The 21,091-nt window shown below is 42.0% G+C and overlaps 2 protein-coding genes across 9 annotated transcripts in view; both read right to left on the reverse strand.

The window, feature by feature from the left end:
* The window catches only part of mcf2lb (mcf.2 cell line derived transforming sequence-like b), a 48,948-nt gene extending 40,870 nt beyond the window's left edge, over positions 1-8,078 (reverse strand). Inside the window, exon 1 of one of the 3 annotated variants that reach the window (XM_061053309.1) lies at positions 7,526-8,078. In XM_061053309.1, coding sequence (XP_060909292.1) covers positions 7,526-7,604 — 79 coding nt within the window. In that variant the 5' untranslated portion in view covers positions 7,605-8,078. Of the gene's footprint in view, positions 1-380; positions 590-7,525 lie in introns of those variants that run through there. The other 2 variants (XM_061053308.1, XM_061053312.1) reach the window with 2 other exon arrangements.
* Positions 8,079-10,265: 2,187 nt separating this feature from the next.
* The window catches only part of LOC132986720 (phospholipid-transporting ATPase IH-like), a 50,583-nt gene continuing 39,757 nt past the window's right edge, over positions 10,266-21,091 (reverse strand). For 2 of the 6 annotated variants that reach the window (XM_061053315.1, XM_061053313.1), the window contains 5 exons: positions 19,944-20,009; positions 19,584-19,687; positions 19,337-19,502; positions 15,466-15,701; positions 13,053-13,241 (listed from right to left, as the gene is read on the reverse strand). In XM_061053315.1, the coding sequence (XP_060909298.1) occupies positions 13,202-13,241; positions 15,466-15,701; positions 19,337-19,502; positions 19,584-19,687; positions 19,944-20,009 (612 nt within the window). In that variant the 3' untranslated portion in view covers positions 13,053-13,201. Of the gene's footprint in view, positions 13,242-15,465; positions 15,702-17,842; positions 17,958-19,336; positions 19,503-19,583; positions 19,688-19,943; positions 20,010-21,091 lie in introns of those variants that run through there. The other 4 variants (XM_061053318.1, XM_061053316.1, XM_061053317.1 and 1 more) reach the window with 3 other exon arrangements.

Here is a 21,091-nt window from a genome sequence, read left to right on the forward strand (position 1 = left end):
GATTCACTGAAGAATCTCTTACTGCTGCAGGAAAAAAAAAGAAAAAAAAATCTGTGCAGCTGCGGAGATTTATGTGTTGGAAAACTGAAGCGGCTGTTTAAGCTACACAGGCACGCACTGACACACACACAGAGATACACTCACATAGACACAAACTGTTAAGACACATAAAGACAGAGAAACTGCTCAGTGGGGAGTGATCCGAGGCTCGGAGGAAACTTTGAGCGGCTCTGGGCATGATGCCCTTGCAGAACTCTGGCCAAAGCTTCAATCAGGAATCTATTACACGCAAACTCTCAGAGGTATGTAGTTTTATGAACACTGCAAAGTTGTATACATGCACGCTCTCTCCTTTTTTAAAATTTCTTTTTAGGTCTTACCATCCCAGTCTCTCCAGGAGCTCCTGCGGCTCGATGGGTTGGAGGGGTAAGGCGAAGCTTGTCCAGAGATGTCCAAGTTCTGCATCAGATGACTGAGCCGGTTCATGATCCGGCACGATGCCTCCCCGCCCTCCCGCAGAAACTCATGCAGCGACATGAGAGCAGGCTGCTGGTCTCACACACGCACACACACACACTCAAACAAACTCTGTCATCCAGAAAGACCCCCCCTCCCTCCCTCCCTGCACCTGCAAAGCTCCGCTGCACACTCTAATAGACTCCAAGATGCAGACCCCAGATGCAGGCATGGGAATGTGCCGGGGACGCACAGAATCAAGCTTCTTCACATGAAGAAAGTCTGCTTGGCTACGAGCAAGTCCAGCTGGGCGTCCTCTCCTCTCCTCTGCAGAACCAAATCGGGGATTTGTGGGGACTCGATGAAACAGCTCTGGTGCAAAGCAGGCAGAAGCAAAAAAAAGAGCTGAGTCACAGTCTGCACAACCTCGGTGACAAAAAAAGTGTTCACGCTGGAGGTGAGAAAGGGCCCGGCTCCGCTCTGCACAAACACACTCGCACTGATGCTCATGCAGACCTCGTCGCGAGTGCAACTATTGACAGCTCAGAAAGGGCGAAAGAAGGGAAGGGTGAAGGGGGTGGGGGGGGGGGGGGGGGGGGGGGGGAAGCAGAGGGCAGCCGGTGGAGCACAAATCCCCTTCTGCTGCTCGGGCTAATTATATTCCTTCACTCCTTAACTAATCTGCCTTTTCTTTCCTCTTCTTTTCCACCACCCAAGATTCTCTCATGCATTAATTATCTGATGAATTGGGAATGCACGGAGCATGAACCTGCAAAAAACTAACAAACTGCTACTCTTAAACTTTATGGTGGCTATATTACAACTGGGGGGGGTTGCTCAATATGTGGCTAACTGGAGTAGAAGAGCAAATACAGAAGGTGCTTTTTAATGGGAGAGAGAAGGAGGTTGATGGAAGAGCTTTAAAGTGTGTGTTAATGTGTGTGTTTGGCGGTGTTTGTGCCGTTAAAGCTGGCAAGCAAAAGGCAGCTTTTAGTTTATAGGCTTAGAATAGAGATGAGAGAGGAGCTGCACTCTCACACATACTGATGAGGACACTGCAGGAGAACAAGAAACACACATCAGCCATATATACTAACATGCCTCTCTGTCAAACCCTCTCTTCTTCTGCTATCCAGTTAATCAGGTCTGATCCCTCCTTTATGGCATCGCCGACCCCCCCGTGACCTCCCACTTTATTATAGCCCTGCATCACAGTTTTTCTACCAAAGTGCCTTCTGGGTACATGTACAGACACAAACATATAAATACACCAGCACAAAAAGCTCAAATGACCCGACTGTCCTTTCAGTCTGAGCTAGGTGTTAAAGTCTACCCAGGGAGCCAGACAGTTCTACAAGGTCTGCAGGAGGATGCATCTAGTACCTCTCCTGTTCAAATGCATTTAGATCCAACCTGATCCAGGTCAGGTCAGTGTGGAGCATTTGATAAAATGTTTTGTCAAGCGGCAACCTCAGCCCAAAATAAAGCCAATGCAATTTGAGACTGGCTGCAAAAAAACAAGAAATCCATATTATAGCCCCTTTTTTTTTTCTCATAGTCCACTGCACAGCTCCTACATTGAACCTTTTGTACATTTTGTGTTTTTTACATCTTACATTTTTAAATTATATTTTATATATTGTAATATCTTCTTATACTATATTATTTAAGTTGTTGCTAGTTCTGCTTTATTTCCTTGTTAAATGTTTAGCACCAATACACCAAGTCAAATTCCTTGTATGTGTAAACTTGGCAATAAAACTTGATTCTGATTCTGATTCTGATATTAAATGTTACAGCAGACATTTACAGCAGAAATAAAAATGTTAACCGTCTGGTTCAAAAACGGTTTTGACCACTGTGGCTCATTTCTTTGTCGGTAAAAACTGTGCAAGAACAATCTTTTTTTTTAACTTATCTGTGACGCTTTGACGGCAAGGAGTTATGCATACATTTGCACGATTGTAGATGTGGCTGAGTTGACTGACAGGTGTAGATATTTACTTGGAGGCTTAACGCCTACCTCAGCTATCTTTGTGTGTTACTAGACTGATCCAAAGTTAGGTGGAGGCATTGTTTTCAATATGATGACCCTCATTGTTTTGGCTTCAAAACGCCTCTTCAGAAACTAATGGGTGACATCACTGATACTATGCCCATGTTTTATACAGTCACAGTGCTGTCAAGGTGCTTTGGTAAACAGACAAGGTGGCTGGAACTTTGTGTTTCTTCCACCATGTGAGTAACAAACAACTTGGACAGCTGTTCATGGGGGCTGCTACATCATGCAATGTCATTTGTTGACCAGACACTTATTTGAAATGAGTTTTTCTCATTGGTTGTGTGGCTTCCAGAAGTATTTTGACCCGCACTGGTTAATAACTACCAGTTATTTAGAAATGGGAAATGAACTGAGAGGTTTCATAAGTTTGATGATTCCACACTAGTTTAAAGAAAGAACATCAAGGCTCAAATTGTTACTACAGTTAAACTAGTCATATAGTTAGGGCGCTGGGAGCTTAACACCAACATAATCAAAATGGCATCTAGCTTGTGTAGTGTCCCACATGCCAATTATTGTATTTCCATGTTAGTATGCTAACATTTGCTAATATAAAGTGAAGGAACATACAAAATAGAGTGATGGAAATTTCTTAATTTTGCAGATATGTGTCCATGAAACAACATTTCAACCCTATGATTATTTATGTAAATACTGTTATTGACATGTTAATTGACCCATCTGTCACATATCTGCATTTTACTTATTATCATGTTACTTCAGCATCTTTTGCACTATTCTCCACTGCACTGTTTCATATTTAGTCATGTAAATATCAGTCTTTTCTTATTGTGTTTATTGTTGATATTTAATGTTGTACCTGTACATAAGAGAGCACAGTTCACCAAAGTTAAATTCCTTGTGTGTGTAAGCATACCTGGCCAATAAATCTGAATCTGATGATGCAGCACAATCTCCAACAAGCAAACAGGCCGAATGAAAAGCATCTGAATGAATACAGGTGCTAAGAACTCAGAGCAGAAGAGAAATGAAAAAGATATGATGAATTCAAAACCTACTGAGGACACTTTAAAGAATAATATTTTGACTAGATAAAATGCAATCAAATTAACTGAACATCCGTAGTTATTAAAAGCACCCTGCCTCGTTCTGGTAACGTGTGTCTTCTGACCACTTCCAGAGACGCACAGCGACCTGTTTTCTCCATCTGGCTCTACAGCTGCCTCACCTTTAGGAAAATAACCCCGAGGCAAGTTGAACAAACCCCGGAGCTCGAGCTAAAAAAGGAACATGACACTCACTGTTATGTCCACAATAGTGTCTGATGTATCTGATTTATGAGAAAGCTTCCTTAATGTGACTTCTGTACCAAATGATGCAGCAGAGGAAAGACTGATCCATAACAAATCACTTTGATTAAACAGCCACTCTGAAGTCATGAGACAGCTGGACTGCTTAGAGCTCAGACTCTCGTAAACCTTAGATCCTTGTCTGGATCAGAAGCAAAAAAAAAAAAAAACATTGCAAGACAGTCTCTCTCTCTCTCACACAAACTCACAGAGAGAAGTGTAAAACATATAGCCAAACCAAACACAGGAAAGCCTCAACAACATGTCAAATATGCCACCGCTGTTATTGCCAAACAAACAGCTTGAAGCGTCCTGAGCTGCAGATGAAAAACACTCCTGCTGTAAAGCTGAGACCTGTGACTCGCTGAACTGGATGTGTCCCTTTAAATCAACTTGAAGTAGGTCAAACGCCCAGTTAGAGACTGGATGAGAGGCTGCCAATGATACTGGCCGCAAGTGACAATTACTTTCATTATATAATTATCTGCTTTGTTTACTGGTAACTGGAGATTAAATTGCGTTATGTAATTTTGTAGCCGGTGATCTTTTTTCTTCAGCGGTTGTATTGCATTGTCCACTACTTTAGTCGAGCAGACTGAAATATCTCTGACACTTTTTATCCATTAACCATGACATCTAGTACACATCATCATGATTCTAACAGGGTGAAGGCTACTGAAGTTGGTGTTTGGATTTTTTCTATTGCTACCAGTTGAACAGAGATTTTACATATCCAGGAAAAATATTTCTACTGGACGTATGAGCATAAAAGTTTCTACACAAACTCTCAGTTCCTACAACAGGATTAGGGCCACGTTAATTTATTTTTAATTTTTTTTAATTTCAAGATTAAAGTCGTAAATTAACGAGAATAAAGTCATAAATTTACAAGAATAAAATTGTAGATTTACGACTTTAATCTCATAAATTTACGACTTTAATCTCAAAATTTAAATAGAATAAAAAAATGTAACGTGGCCCTAATCCTCCGTCGTACAGTTCCTAAAGAGTAATGTATCCTTAACACTTTTCAATAATCTGACTTCTAGCACCAACATAAAGCTGACATGAGTTTTTCCAGAGATGTAATCCTCTATAGCGTGGATTGCCATGTGATTAAGCATAAACAATCATCGTCTGTAAAACTGTAATGACTTTGTTGAGCTCTTATCTTTTTATTGAGAAGAAATATTTAGATTAAAGAAAAATAAAAATGTGTAAAAAAACAAAAAGAATACTGGCAAAATAAAACGTATCCCAATAAATCTCAACTTTAAATGTGAGAGCAAATTAGCCACTGTTAGCATGCTAGCCCGCTAACCTTACAGTAAAGGGTGAACATGATACATATTATAGTAGACTTGCTGTTTTTTGTCTGCCGAGTAGTCCATGTCAAAGTTATTTATCGATATGAGAGGAAGAGAAGATGCACATTTCCTCTGAGCACAGAGAAGATCCACCCACTCACTGCTGGCCTGACTGATAGATGGTTGGGTTGGATGGTCTGTGTTCACCAAAAAGCCAAGCTAGTGTGGTGCAAAAAGATGTTCCTGACTTTGTATCAGCTCGAGGATATTGCATGTTTAGTCATGCTGAGAGTAAGAGACCAGGAGCTAACAAGAGAAACAAGGTGTGTTTGTAAAATGAAAAAAAAGACAGGGGGGCTTGCTTCTCTGTTTTTCTGCATTTTACAACACAACCCCTTCATTTCAGCTTAGAAGAAGTGAGCAAGATTAGACAATGCTAAATCCCTTTTCATCCTCGGTTGACTTTGTTTCCCTGAATCTCCTCTCTTCACTCTCTCCTCGTCTTTGCTGTCTTCTGTGATCAGCGTTAGAGTCTCCTCTCTGAGCCGATTACTGCTCTCATCCTCCTGTCACAGCACATTCCTGTCACATTTCCTTATAGTGCTATACCAATGCTCCCATGTGTGCCCCCAAATGAAACCTGTGATATGTGAAAAAGTTTTAAAATCATATCTGGGTAAGAGCGCTGCAGCTACATATTCTTTGTCGAGCCTGTAGTTCAGCTCAAGCTGAAAAAGAACCTGTTCAGATGTATTCCCCTGGCTCTGTTGTTGCTAAGCCCCCCTTCTCACTGAAGTCCACCCACTCACTGCTTCACCAGCTCTGGTGCTAAGAAGAAGAGGGTGCAACAAGACCGTGCTGTATTAGAGATTGAAGGAAAAATGCCTCGCCCTCGTAAATGATTAGAAAATCATGCAAAAAGACAAAACCAGAGCAGAACATTGACAGTTTTACTCTTCCCTTCATTTATATTATGTACACATTAACTTTAAATGCAGCTGAGAATTTAAAAAAAGATCAGAAACTGTGTTGTATTTTCATTCAGTTGTCACTAAATGGGCAGCTGTGGTGGTCTTTAAATTAGACCAGAATCCCTGAAACTTCATTGAAGCATTACCAGCACAGCACAGGATGGAAGATAGTTTATGCAAAAATGTGTTGAGTGTGTGTGTTCATGTTCGAGTGGCTGTGTGCTGGTAGTGAGTGGAGTAAGGCAGATCTCTATAAAGTGATCAAAATAGAAGAGATGGGGGGCGCTGGTGGTGCAGTGGTTATTGCGCACGCCCCATGTATGGAGGCTATAGTCTTCCAAGCGGGCGGCCCAGGTTCAAATCCAGCCAGTGGCTTCTTTCCTGCATGTCATTCCCTACTCTCTCTCCCTGATTTCCGACTCTATCCACTGTCTTGTCTCTCAATTAAAGGCCCAAAAAGCCCAAAAAATAAACCTTTAAAAAATAGAAGAGATGGTATTAGTTTGACAATTGAGAAAAAAAAGGTCAAAACGTCTATCTGATATCTATGAGGCTGCAGGAGCAACATCATGACATCACATCTTCGGCTGGGAAAAAAGGTTCTCATGTCAATCAAAACAGGCTCCAAATAGTCTTATGTTTCATGACTAGGTGATAAATTTGCATCATTAGAAGTGAAGGGCTGACGTACGTTTCGAGGGAAAAAGAAAGACCATTAGGAGCTCTGCACAAATCACAAACGCCTGGACATGGCAACCAAATCTGAGAGAGGATGTTGTGACGTATAGTGTCAAGTCCACCACAGGTAAACTGTCCCACTGTGGTAATGTAGGTCATTGGATGTGATCGAACACTGTAACCGTTTAGGGTGGAGTTCGGAAATAGGCCAATGAGATACAACAGTGTGTCTCAACACAACAGCAAAATGTCTGCAGACATCCGTCTAAGTCAACACATTTGATAAATCAGAATGTGTTGATTTGTAGCTAACATTTTCAGCTTTTTTTTGTCAGAAGATTTTGTGCTTCCTATCCTACTGGATCTATTAGTATGTGAGTCAAGATCACATTTTCCCCTGCAAGCATTAACCGTACAAGGAGGTCTTGTAATAAAAAACACCACTTAATGTCCAAACAGCTGCTTAGCTCGAGGCAGAAAAACAATCATATTAAACCTGGTCCGGTCTTCTGCAGAAACACAGCCAGCCTTCATAAGCCAGCTTCTTCCATATTTGATTTGGCCTTTATTTTTTATTTTTTTAAAAGAGAATCAATATCATCTCTTGTTGAAAAGATTATCGTTTGATCCATTATGTTGACAGCAGCTTGTGCAATCCCCTGTCAATACCAATAATATAATAGCCAATACAAAAAAAAAAAGAAAAGAGACTATGCTGTTAAGTGTGTTGTTATCTCCCACCTATGCTTTTGGTGACCGTCCTCAGCCGCTCCAGTAGCTCCCCCAGCGCCATCTCCTCCGTCTTCATCCACAGTATCATCCTCCACAGGGACAGTGGCAGACCAGCTGTCCAGCAAAGAGACACTTTCACGGGAAGAAGAGACAGCTTGCCTGCTTTTTCCTGCACAGATCTGCGGAGAGCGGATGATGATTGCGAGGAAGACCAGCCGAGCAGGATGGAAGAGGGGGATGCAGAAGGGGTAAACGAGAACCCTCCTGGATGTGACTGCGTGCCGGCTATGTTTTGTCACACTGATGCTGGAGGACAGAAATCTGAGAGCGAGAGAGAGAGAGAGACAGGGAGGAGGTGGGTGGGGGGGGTGTGTCCGGCTTTAAGTTGCGGTGATGCTTGTGAGAAATGGATGCTGTAGGGATGGATGGATGATGGAGTGATGCTGAAGCTGCTCTGGCTGCAGTGACGAGTCCTCCAGCCGCAGAGGGATGCAGAGCGCAGGAAGCCGGCGATGGAAATGAGGAGGAGGAGGAGGAGGAGCAAGAGGAGGAGGAAGAGGAGGACGCAGACTCATTTGCACTCGCATGCTTCAGCATCAGCATCAGCACACATGATGGTGCAAACCTGTGCAGACCTGTGAGACACAGAGGGAAGAGGGGGGGGGGAGGGGAAGTGAAGGTCAGCGGTTGCAGTTTTACACAAACCACTAATCCAACAGTGACATCCAGTGTGGAGGAAAGGGATAACAGCCACGTCATGAAATACCGGCAGACCCCACTGGTCATGCGTTAATGATTATGCTGCATTGCCACCATGTGACGACACTTGGTCATGACAGTAATTGGAGGGTAAATTCTGTTTCTGGCATAATCTGGACTGCATTGTTATAATGGTTTAAACACCCTTACTGATTAACTATGTGAGAAGGAATAAATGGTCAACAGAACCAACTTGGAGTTTAAGTCACAACTAATTGTTAAATGTGGCACCCTCAAAGAACTCACAACTCAACAAAGACCAAACACAATCTAGTTTGACATTTCAGAACCCAAAAAATGCTTCTGTGAACGATGGCCAATTTCTATTCTGCTGTAAGTCAAACGACTTCCGGTCACGACTTCTTGAACTCCACTATTTAATTTAGCAGACTCTTGGCCAAAGCAAAATAGGCCTGCACCTTTGAGTAAGAACACAAACAAGGGTCTAAAAAGTGCAAACACACTGACAGCTCCAAATCCAATCAGACAGATGTGCTGAAAGGCAGTGCACAAATGTTTTGGTTCATTAGCCTACAGTCGTTCATCTGTTTCTGGTGAGTGCCACACCTGTAAACAGTATGGGGGGGAACGTTTTTCTTGTGCTTTACTTTCAATTAAAAAGTCCAGTTGTCAAAGTAACAGCAATGATGCAAAAGTTAATTCAGGGTTTATCAAGTCGTTCCTCAAAATCAGAAGAAAATAAGTTATAAATGCTTGTTTGTGTAGTAGGTCGTAGTAGCAATCATTAGGGCCTAATGTAGGAGGAAGTCAGGAAATCTGATCGCTGATTGGCTATCTTCAATTTTTAATCTAGAACGTATGTTAGTTTAACTTGCATGCAAATTTATATAGTAGGCTATATTGTATATTTTATGGAGATAAATAAATCGCTGTCGTATTACTGCTAATAAAAGGCTACAACAAGCATATTTCATTAGGCAGTGGGAACCTATAGGCCAGTGCTTCCCAAAGTGTGTGCCGCGGCCCCCTGGTGGGCCGTGTGGGTACTGCAGGTGGGCCACCACCAAGTATAAAAATAAAAGAAATATCACAATAATGATGATTTACCACGAGTCAACCCTTTAAGTGATTAGTAAGGTGTGTCATGACTTCATGGACATAATGTTTAGTAAACTTTTGTGTCTATCTTGCCATAATATCATGTTGTCATGTCCAATAATTTTACCCTAACTAAAAGTGATAGCTGTAGTCAAAACTTTTATTTTATAACGGGCCCTGGACTAATGTTGTATATCAAAGTGGACCGCGGCAGTTTTAAGTTTGGGAAAGGCTGCTATAGGTTATAGAGGTGTTGTGCTTACTACGCTGACCATTTCAGGCTAAGGATTCAAATAGGCCTATTTAAAAAGAATACCTTTATTTAAGTAGGGAAGTGCTTATTATTGTATCGTAAAAAAAGTCTGTATATACAGCCTGCTGTGGATATTTTATTGAAGGCTACAGCCCTAAACTTCAATATAACAGTTTAAATTGGGTCCACAGGGACAAAACTGTGGATAATTGAATTTCCATCCCAAACATCATGATTGTGTTATAATGAGTAGGGTAGAACTTTGGCTCTAAATATAAAAACTAAACTAAATAAAAATATTAACATATTGATTTTTGTGGTGTGAATTGTTATGGGACATCATGCCAGATAAAGTTTTTTTTTTTTTTTTTGAGGTTTGACTTTGAATGTTTTTGATGCTAAAAACCTGTTGAGCTCTGAGTCTGACGATGTCATGTAGGAGAGCAATGCTCAACATCTGGATAACAATATGTCAGTCTCAAGTTTGTTACTGAGTGAATAAATAGGAGAGATAGGGGCCAATTGGGCGACAGACACAGGAACAGTTGGAACAAATAGAGCGCTGCTGGGTGGGCAGGGAATGACAGGGTCTGAAATTATGAGAGGTTAGAATAAGCAGGTATGGATCATGAAAATACAGACGAGAGATAGCATTAATGATCAATAATAACTCAGGGAAGTGTTTTCACTCTTTCTTTAATACAAGCAAAATGACAATACAGTGCTTTGCCTTCATTTGCTACAGACAGGCTGGCCAAAAGTGAAGGTGAACTTTTAAAATGTATCCAAAAAACAAAACAAAAAACAAAAAAAAAAAGAAGTAAAATTCTTGAAACCTGTTTAGTAATACAAACAGTGCTGTACTGAAGGTATGATATGAAACGTGCTGCTCGGAGCACAAAAGTCAATATTTGCCTCCTCTGCCAAGCTCAGGGAATGACGGGATGAGCACCTGCTGTCCTGCTGATGAAAAAAAGCAGTTTGACATTCTGATCAGCAGTAGAAGGCTGGTGCGATTTAAACCTCTTAACAGACAGACAGTCCATTCCTAGTCAAGTTATTTGGTCACTTTTTTTTTTTTTTTTTAATCTCACCCACTACATTCTTAGAAAAATAACTTGTGAGGAAGAGTGAACACGTATAAACTCCAGTCGACGGACAATAGACCTTGTTGTAGGGGATCTGTTGTGGAACAAAGTGCAGTGTAGTGTAGACCTATAGGTAAATCTCTTATTGAATCATATATATTGTTATTGTTGCTCTCATTTTGGTTATAAACTTGGACACACATTCTAACAGAGATAAAATATAGTCTCTTCTCTGGGATACAAAAGTAGCAAAAAAAAATATTTTTGAATGGAAAAACACAACAATGACATAAGAAGTAAATTTCTGTGTGTAGAATTCATGAATGTATTTAAATGTAAAATAGTCCTAACAGCATTTTCCTGGTAGAAACCTATGTCTAGACACAGTATGGCAACAGCACAGTGAGGTGGGACGCTGCATAACAAGCACCGAGGCTCCTCTATTATTATTTTTTTTTTTACTGAGGTCAGGATGTTGAGCCCCCCCCCCCCCCCCCCCCCAAGTCAAAAAAAAAAACTTGAGGAGGGCTTTGAGTGAAATTAAAAGAGATAAATCCAGACCTCTAACCAAACTTATAAATCATCTGTAAGTAAGAAAAAAAAAACTGTTTCTAAATCTATACATATTGGCAGATGGGAGTGTGTGAAAATAAACGGTATAAAAAAAACACAAAAAAAAAAAATGCTTCAGAATCTGACATTCAAGACTTCCAGAGTCAGCCACTTGCTGTGCAACACCAGAGAGATATGCTTTGGACAAACTGGACATCAGATGTAAGAAATGCAGAAAAAGACGTTCCTCCATAATGAGCTACAATCGTAAGCTGGAGGACATGATGGAAAAAAAATCACTTCTACATTCTGTTGATTTGATTGTAACATCGCTGATACAAGTCTCCCTCCTACTTACAGACTCTTATACTAGAAATAATAATAATAATATAACAACCCTCCTCACTAGAAAATATTTAACATTTTTAAGTTACATCCATACATCAACAGAGACCGCCATCAATAACTTTAGAACAACGCAGAAAAAAACGTATGGATTAATGCACCACAAAGTAAAAACTCTTAAAATGTGACATGACATTCTTAGTTTGACTTTTTTTTTTTTTTTTGCATAACACAGTGCATGGCAGCAAACACAGAAGCACAATGCAAATAGGAAAAAGCAAAGTCAGGGCATCAATAAATAAAAGACAGCTGCAGTTACCCTGCACGGCCACTTGAGGGCAGCAGAGGGTACAGCGTGCGTGTTGGTAGGAGAAAGGAAAAAGGTGTCGTGGTGTGATTTTTTTTATGATGAATGATGTCTGGGACGATGGAGGATAAAGGAAGAACAGAGCGAGAGGGGAGCAGATCAGCATGCAGCAGAGAGATATGACATGCTTTTCACGGGCAGATAAGGAAAAACAGACATCGACACAATCGTGAGTGAAAGGAGAAGAATAATAGACACACTGTACCAGACATGTATGCCCTCTGAATGATCTCTCCTACTAATATAATCCACACAAAAAAATGAGCATTTATGAATTAAGGCAGGGCGGCTAGAATACTGCACATTCCCCTTCTGCATTTTCTGCTGTTTCTTCCTTTTCAGCCAATCGGTGTGTGTGTAAGTGTAAGGCTTGGTAATACACCACTACATTTTTTTTTTTTTTTTAACACCTTTTTTCCTTTGGCTCGTAGCCTGCTGCTGAGTGGTTACCTGTAAGGCAAAGTTGTGTCAAATACAAACATACAGAAAACAGGCAAATATCATGCACACACTCTCTCGCACATGCACTCGCACGCACACCTAAAAGGGGCGGAGCTTCGAATGCCGCCCCCTTTTACTTGGCCAGACCACAAACTGTACATGAATGTTTTTTTCTACAACCATTTTTTTTTTTTTTTTTTTTTACAAAGGAGCAAAAAAAAAGGGACACAAACAGTGAAGGAACAGGCAAGAATGAGAGATGGGAGAATGAGGAGTAGTTCCAAAGTGCATGAAACGATGCACCCGGCGCACATGGTTCCCCTTTTGTTCTTAGACTTTTTCAAGTAAGAGTTTGGGTAGGAACTTAATGAGACACACGGACGGGGGGGCTACACTGAAACAAAAAGAGGTGAAGGTTAGGTGTCAGTGCTAAAATCTCTAAAGGGTTTCCACACGTGTGGTCCAGAAAATGCACATGGTGATGATGCTATTTGTATTTTGCTCTCTCGACCCCATTTGCTCGTTGAGGTGTTCACACTTTCTGTTTCAGCCCACACAACACACACAAAGTTTCAGGGTCCGCGTTCTTCACACCGAGGTCTCCGGCCCCGGAGCGTAGTAGGCGAATCCCGCGCCTGACAGACGGACCACGTAAGGGCTGAGCGAGCACAAATCCGCCCCTCCCCCTTCTGCCAAGTGGGCGAGGAGTTTCCGGGGAAGGGGATCAGATCTGCGGAGCGACAGCACCTCCACGGGGCCGAGGTGGAGCCGGGAGGAGTCCGGGCTCGCCCCTCTGCAGGGCCGACAAGAGGACAGTGGAGTCAGCTCTGCCACGCCACCCCGAGACAGCTTCTCCTGATCCTGCAGAGGACGGGAGGACGTGCGATCAGAGGGAAATCTAACAACATGAACGTTGGAGAGAAGAACCAGAAGGAGTTGCAGCATGCAAATCAAATAGTCAAAAGTTGTGAATGTGATCAGACATGAGAAGGCTTGATGCACGAGATCGAAGAGCAGGGTTAGAAAATCAGAGGAGGAGGACAAAATGATGAATTATGTGTGAAAAGTGATCAGAATGAAATGATCAAAGAAGAGAAACCCTCTGAAAAATCCCTGTTACTGTGTTAGATTAAGCAAACTTGGGAATTATTTCACACTTGCAATTCAATCTTCTTACACTAGATGTCCCCAGTACTCCTGCCATGCTCTCTGCATAACGTGGATTTTTCCATATCAGTTTTGTCTGAGACATCAGTACTGCATTAGCCTACTGATTGGCTGTGCCTGATCAGAAATGTGAAAAGTGAAGGACATAAAAGCTGGAAAAATTACTCTCTCCTAAAAAAAAAATGTTTATAAAAAAATGCATTGATATATAGTGTAGCGCAGGGGTTCCCAAACTTTTCAGGTCGTGACCCCCAAAATGAGGGTGACAGAAACCGGGGACCCCCCCACTGTTCTTTCAGGTGGTTAGTTAGGTATATAACGTAGCGACAGCCACGCACACACTAATAAACCTATTTACTAATTTCATTTCCATTTTACTTAATGATACTGTCTTATATGACATTGGACTACTTTTTGTATATTTACAAAAAACAGGTAAAAATATATACTTTTAAATTATTTTTTATTTTTTGTGGAAGGCATCTTTCGACCCCCCCCCTCTTGGTGGCTGGCGACCCCCACTTTGGGAACCACTGGTCTAGAGATTAGCTAATGTCAAACAGTATATTTGTCTAACGAGCATCATGTAAAAAAATGTTTAATAATCAGGTGAGAGTACAGGGACACATATTAAGTGTGTGTATGTGTGTGTGTGTGTGGGGGGGGTCTAGAGCTTGTCCCAAAAAATTTTTTTGAGCGTCAAACACTTTATTTTCCCCTCTCCTGGTAATTCTTTACGGACAAAATAAGTGCCTTTTCTGTTTTACATTTTGATGAGAATCTATTTTCCTCTCCCATTTCGAGTCTGTTTTTTTATGGAGATGATTTTAAATTGTCATCTGGTGCCTATTTACAAAAAAAACCCCAATACATTTTTGATTACCAGCTTAAAATCTTTTACAAAACAGGTGAAATGCTCAAAGCAAGCCAGAGCTGTACCCACTTTTAATTAATATCTTCAAACTTTATTTTAAACTGGTTTATGTATTTTAATGTATCCTCATAAAGTGTTATGGGGTTTTATGTAACTGAATGTTGTACATTTTAATCTGTTTGTTTACACAAAGGCCCAACTGGGGACACGAGTTGGAAATTAGCAATAGCTATATACTCTTTATGCAGCACATCAGTTTCATGCTTTGTATTGAAATGATGTTAAATTGCATCGTCCCTATTAAAATAAATCAATTCAGCTACATACAAACCGCTGATTTTTTATAGTTGAGGTTTCGCTAAGTTTGTAAAGCAGACGCTCCGTGTACAGAGGCAAAAACCTTTAACACACTTGTACCTGGTTCGTCTCCCAGCCTGTGAGCATTTGGTTCACTTCATCCCCGCTCTCTCTACCCCATATTTCCTCTCTTCAGTCGTCCTATCTGATAAAAGCAAAGGCCCTCCAAAGTAAAGTATGTATGAACCTCAAAATCCTGACAAAGTCCTCTAATTTTCCCAACTAAACCTCCTCTTTTCCAGATCCTTCGTCTTCATCTACAGTTCGGCACCAAAGAGGCGTCACAGCAGGCCCTGCTACTACTTGTTGGAGCTCACATGACAGGTGGCGGTGGATTTTAAGTAGCCCGGGTCTAATAAACGCGAGGATCAAATATCTCATTTGGCTGCTACCCAGATCAAGTTAATTCCCAAATCCCTCATGCAGTCAGAAGCGCAGCATGCTCTGGATGCAGCACAGCAGAATTAATTGGAGACGGTGATTTCTGAAAGCAGGTTTGACGGAGGTGAATTTCTGGTGTTGACACAGTTTATCACCCCCCCCCCCCTCCCCGAGCCAGAGCCTGAGGCACGACAGCACCCCCCCCCCCCATGCAGAGCAGAGCAGCAGGAAGCAGCAGCATTAACAACCCGACTCCCCACTGACAACGCCCCCCCCCCCCCCCCCCCCTCTGTGTGCTGTTGTTACCATGGTGACCCTATCCCATCTAGGACAGTGGTGGGGTTGTACTCTAGGGCTTGCTGGGTGGGGTTGCTGTGGCTGTGTGACATCATGGAGTCATAGCTCCTAGCGGCTTTGTCTCCACTGTCTCCCTCACGGGTCCTATCAGGGCGGAGCGGCTCCCTTTCACTGAGTCCCTCTCCACCCGCGGAGCCGGGGGCCACACAGACCTCCGGGGTCCCCGCCGTCCTTACCTTCTGAGGCTGATGGTGAAGGAAACAAGGTGATAAAGGAGTCTGATTTTTGTTTTTCTTGCATCCTAAAGACTGAGTTGCGTGAGTTATTTTGGCACATATCATATCGACAGAGAGGCCCCATCCCTAACGATCTTAAAGCTTCAATGGGGAGTTTTAAGAGCCTAATGAAACAGGCTGAAATTAATACTCATGCCTCTATGTGACCTAAAAAAGCAAACAAGACCATCAGCAACAAGACTGACCTTTTCTACGTGGTAACTTTTAACCACTGCTGGGGGGTCAGTGAGTTACCACACGCTGCAGAAAACAGCCTGTTTATATTTTCCAGTGTTATGTTTGACTGTTAGAATACAGCAACATTCTCAAGAGATAACACTACTTCAACATGTACAGGGTAAATTTAGCAAAGAGATAAGAGGAACTGCTTTGTCCACAGGGGGCGCCAAAAACAGCGCACACTGAAAGTCCCTACAATTCTTCAATTCACTTAGCAGATACTTTTATCCAAAGCGACGTACATCAGAGAGTAAGTACAACACAAGCAAGGATCTAGAAAAAAAAGGGAACAATGTCAGTAAGAGCAAACGATCAGCTTTGAGTCTGATTGGACACACAGGTGCTGACAGGAAGTGACCAGAGGCAAAGCACAACATTGAGGGCAGTTCTTGAGAGCTCTAATCAGTATAGAAACCATCTTATAAGTCGTCGTTATCAAACAAAAACCATCGTCACAACCATCATCATCATCAATAATATGGAGACCATCATCATTAAGTTAGTAGGTATTCATGAAAGAGCTGGGTCTTTAGCTTTTTCTTAAAGGTGCAGAGGGACTCTGCAGATCATAATATCAATATGGTGGACAAAATGAAACAAACAGGATTCAAAATGCTCAAAAGATTTGAATAACTGTCTCTCTAAAACAGCTTCTTACAGTTGTTCCAAACTGGTTTTTTTTATTTATTCCTGAGGGTAGGGTCCTTAAAGGAGTGTTGTTTCATCCTTGATTCATTGTTATTATGTGTACCTGATAAACTGGCGGCGTATTTACAGTTTGTGAACAATGACAACTTTTCACTTGAACCGTCTAAACTTCTGCTACAAAATGACTCATCTTCACTCATCCACATGGCTACAGAATAAGATTTGTGTTGGTACTTAAAGGGAGACTTCACCCGTTGAAACATGAATCTGTATAGACATTGGGTCATATATGTAGAAATGTGAAATAAATGTTGAAGTTGGTGCCTTCTTGGCCGAGAAAAGAGCAGAAAGTGTCTTTTTGGCTCATGTGGATGAAAGACACCAAATCCCAGAATGCACAGCACCGCAGGCCACTCCCACTAAGGTCAGATTTACAGGCGTATTTACTTCAACACATAAGGCCGTTTCCTCAACTGATTCCGAGATTTCTTCCAGAAGGAATTGGTATCTTGGAAATTCTTGTCAGAAAACAGACTCTATGTCTGTGTCCACAGGCAAACGGTGAGAGCACCGACACTACCAGTCCGCTCCAGCTCGAGCCGCCCCGGGCTCCTCGTCCTCGGGCGGCCAGCGGCGGCTCAGGGGAAAATGAGGGCGGGATGCACGACCATTCAAAAATACTACCAGGTTTCTAATGATACAAAGCTTCATGCAAATGGGTGAAGTATCCCTTTAAGGAAAATGTTCTTTACAGATTGTTCCTCTCGGTTTAGTTTCACCCACAGCTGATCCCACACAGGGAACATTTCAGAGCCACTTTTACACATTGCGACAGTCTTGTGTAATTAGGATGCCAACAATCAAGAACCTCTAACTTCTGTTTTACACCGTCAAGATTCTACAAATCAATTGTTCACATCGAGGTGATAATGAAATATGAATGACATAAAGAAATGGTTTAGTGTATGTGTTTACAATTCCTTAGACAATAATATTTAATGTCACAGAAGATATATGACGGGCTTACCTCACGGATGAGGAAACAGGGTTTGGAAGATGAAAAGTTTTAGTTTTCAAACCTGACGCTGTGTAAGCTTGATATTAAACAGCATGCTGGTTGTTAGTTTTGAATTAGTCCAGATGTTGAGACTGTGATTTACTGTAACAATGGGACATGCCACCATGCATACAGACGAGACGAGGGCTGAAAAATAGAGAGTCACCTCATCTTCCTGCTCGTCTCTCGTCTTTCTGGGCCAATCAGAAACTCATTCTGCTGGAGGACTGAGAAAGCATGAAGATGGTGGACGGCTCCACAGTAAGGCACGGGCGAGAGGACTGCGGGTTTCCCCCAAAAGACAAGCGGAGTGCGGAGGGCGGAGGACAGAGGACAGGGGGCGGAGTGGGGAAACAAAGAGAGGAGAGAGGAGACAGTAATGTTGAGGGAGGAAGAAGTAGAAGTAGGAAAAAGGCCGGTGAGTGAAGGGGAAAAGGGAGTGTGTGATGGTTTATGGTGGTCCATTAGGGTTTGCAGTGAGGAGGGAGAAAAGAGCAAAAAAAGAGCAGAGCAGGAAGAAATGTGTCAGACCTTTCGTTCATTTTTTAGAATTCATATCGAAGTTTGCTTTACGGGAAGGTGACACTAAGCCGCGGGGAACTGGAGGTCACTCTAAGTCAAGCTAGTAGGGGTCCTAATGTCCCTCCCCCCCTGTTCGGTTAACAAGTATCATGAAGGACTTATGAAGATTCTACTCACTGTATCGGGTTATTTCAATGTGGAAACTGAAATGTACTGTAAACTTTATTTTTTTTGTTTCTAGCAAAGCATTAGGTTAACACAATCAGAAATAACTAGGGGGGAAACATTTTAAACCTTAATAGGAAACAAGACAGTTAATAAAGATAAAACAGTTTACCCTTACATAAAAAAAATGACCATATACTTTTATAGCCAAAGTCTAACTCGTTGAGTTTAGGAGTTTTCTTGTGATTTTTATGTCTCACTGTTACCCATTTAAAAGCAACTCTAACTATCTCTAATAAAGTCTGAGAGGGGCACCTGAGCATATTTAACATGAAGACAATCTACAGCCTTCCTTGGTTCCATTATGTACTTTTTGTACCATGATCTCACCTGCAGTGTTAATCTCGTCAAATAAATAAATGACAAAAATATTCGTTGACGGTCGGAAGGTCTTTTTAAAATTAGTCGACGATGACGATGACAAGATGAAACTCCGCTATCTGACGATTTGATAAATAATATTACTTCATCATCTAATTGACGAAAATGTGACAAAACGAAAACTACATCACAAGTGAGGATTATCACGTTTCCCCCCCTCAGCTGTTCTAAAATCATTGCAAACCATAGCAGACTTCATCAAAGGTGTGTGTGTGTGTGTGTGTGTGTGTGTGTGTGTGTGTGTGTGTGTGTGTGTGTGTGTGTGGTGAGTGCAACAATGTGCAGCCTGGAGCCTCTCGCCTGCAGGTCGGTGAAGCCCCGCCCCCTGGAGCTTCTGATTATCAAAATAAAAGCTCGCGTCTGATTTTGTTGACTAAAATAACTTCTATTTTTCGTCAACTAAAACGATTTTAGTCAGTGGCTAATTGACTAAATTAAAGCAATAACAAATGAATAATATCTGACTAAATATAAAGGACATTTTCATCAGGAGACTAAATTAGAAAATGGTGTGAAGATGAACAGTGCTTACCTGTGCACGTTCGGTGGCTGTGGGACAAAGGGCCCTGCAGAGGACCTTCTTGATGACATCTGGCAGCAGGCTGACTGTGATGAGCAGGATGATGCTGAGCCAGGCCGGGCCGCTCGACAGCATCTGCATGAACACGTAGTACATCCTCTGGTAGTTCAGGAAGGGCCTGGAAAAGCACACTTGTTTCAGAAGAGGTATCGTAAACATTTTGAGTTATAGATGCTGAATAAGCAACTTGTAATTATACCAAATGATGCCTCCCCAGAGAAGAGAGAAAATAACGTAGAAAAGCAGTGACCCCCAGATGACAAAGTGATTGATCCAGGTCCAGTGGTGTGTGTCCAAGGCAAGCTGAAAAAACAAACCAGAATATGTACACAGTAAACACTCAACTAGTCAATGAAGTCAATGCCTTTGCCTCCAGGATTTACTGTTTGTGCAAACCGGGCACTCGCTCGCTGCAGTCGATACATTTACTCAACACACTAGTTAACGCCGAGGCTCGTCCAGGCGTGCGGTCGAGGCCTCACGTGCAGAGTTCATGAACTGGTTCACACTGAGGGATTATGCAACACAACGGGGCATGAGTGACATGTGGCCCACACACCTTGAGCGTGACGGTGAACACCAGCACAGTGAAGACGAGAGTCCCAAAGGTCCAATTCCCAAACATCTGTGTGAGAAGAGAGAGAGGGAAGAGAGAGACAAGGGTGAGGGGCTGCATCCATCACATACAGGTATCTTCATGTATCCTGTGTTTTTTTTTTTTTTTTAAAGGCTTTATATGCGATTTTTTTTTTGATCCAGCAGGTGTCGCCCTTGAGCACCAGCATGAAACCAAAACAACTCGCGCTGCATTGTTGTGTTAGCATGCTAATGCTAGCGATCTTTATTATGCTCGTATCTTCACACTGCATGTAAATTTACCTGAAATGAGCGTGATCTAGAAACACAGTTAAGCAGTGAGTACAGTATGTTATTCTTCTTTTCTCTAGTCCCTCAATTAAACAACTTTTATACACGAGGGGAGGAGTCAGCCGGCCGTCCTGGCGATGTAAACAAACTGAAGATAGGACTCTGAAAACTCTGAAAACATCACAGACAGTGGGACTCGGGTGTTACACCCATTGTAGACAGTCATGACTCACAGAGTTATTTTCAGAGGATATACTTGATTTCTGCTACATTTAAGTGTGAAAAATCACATATAAAGCCTTTAATAGTGAATATATGAGCTCAACAAGGAAGGAACAAAAAACCCTCCACATCAAATCTAAGGTAAAAAAAAAAGTGTATTTTCCAGGACTTTGTTTTTTTGAAGCTGTGGAGGTCAAACAGGCGTACACTTCACCTCCTACTAGTGTCCACGTTTGTCTACCTTCTGGAATCCTAGAGAGCTTTAAGGAGACATCAGGGGGCGAGCAGATGGGATGAGGGTTGGGAGGGAGTTGATGAAAGAGGGCGCAGGGAAAGAGGGTGAAACTGATACAGATGAAGAAAACCGCAGAATTTACGTAACAACCACAGCTGGTGGTTGGTAGCAGTGAGTATATATCTGCTTCTGTCATTAATTAATCCTTCTTTTTACCGAGGACAAAGTAGGAAGAGTTGTTATTTAGAACCTGTCTTTGGTTGTTTTCTATTCACCAGCACACACAGAGGCAAGTTCACAAAGATCTGATTGCAGATGCTGACAGCTGAGTGAATCGCGCATCATTTGTCGGCCCTTTCTTGCGCTAATGATATTTCAACACG

This window comes from Labrus mixtus, chromosome 13 (genome assembly GCF_963584025.1).
Source record: "Labrus mixtus chromosome 13, fLabMix1.1, whole genome shotgun sequence".
NCBI lineage: Eukaryota > Metazoa > Chordata > Actinopteri > Labriformes > Labridae > Labrus > Labrus mixtus.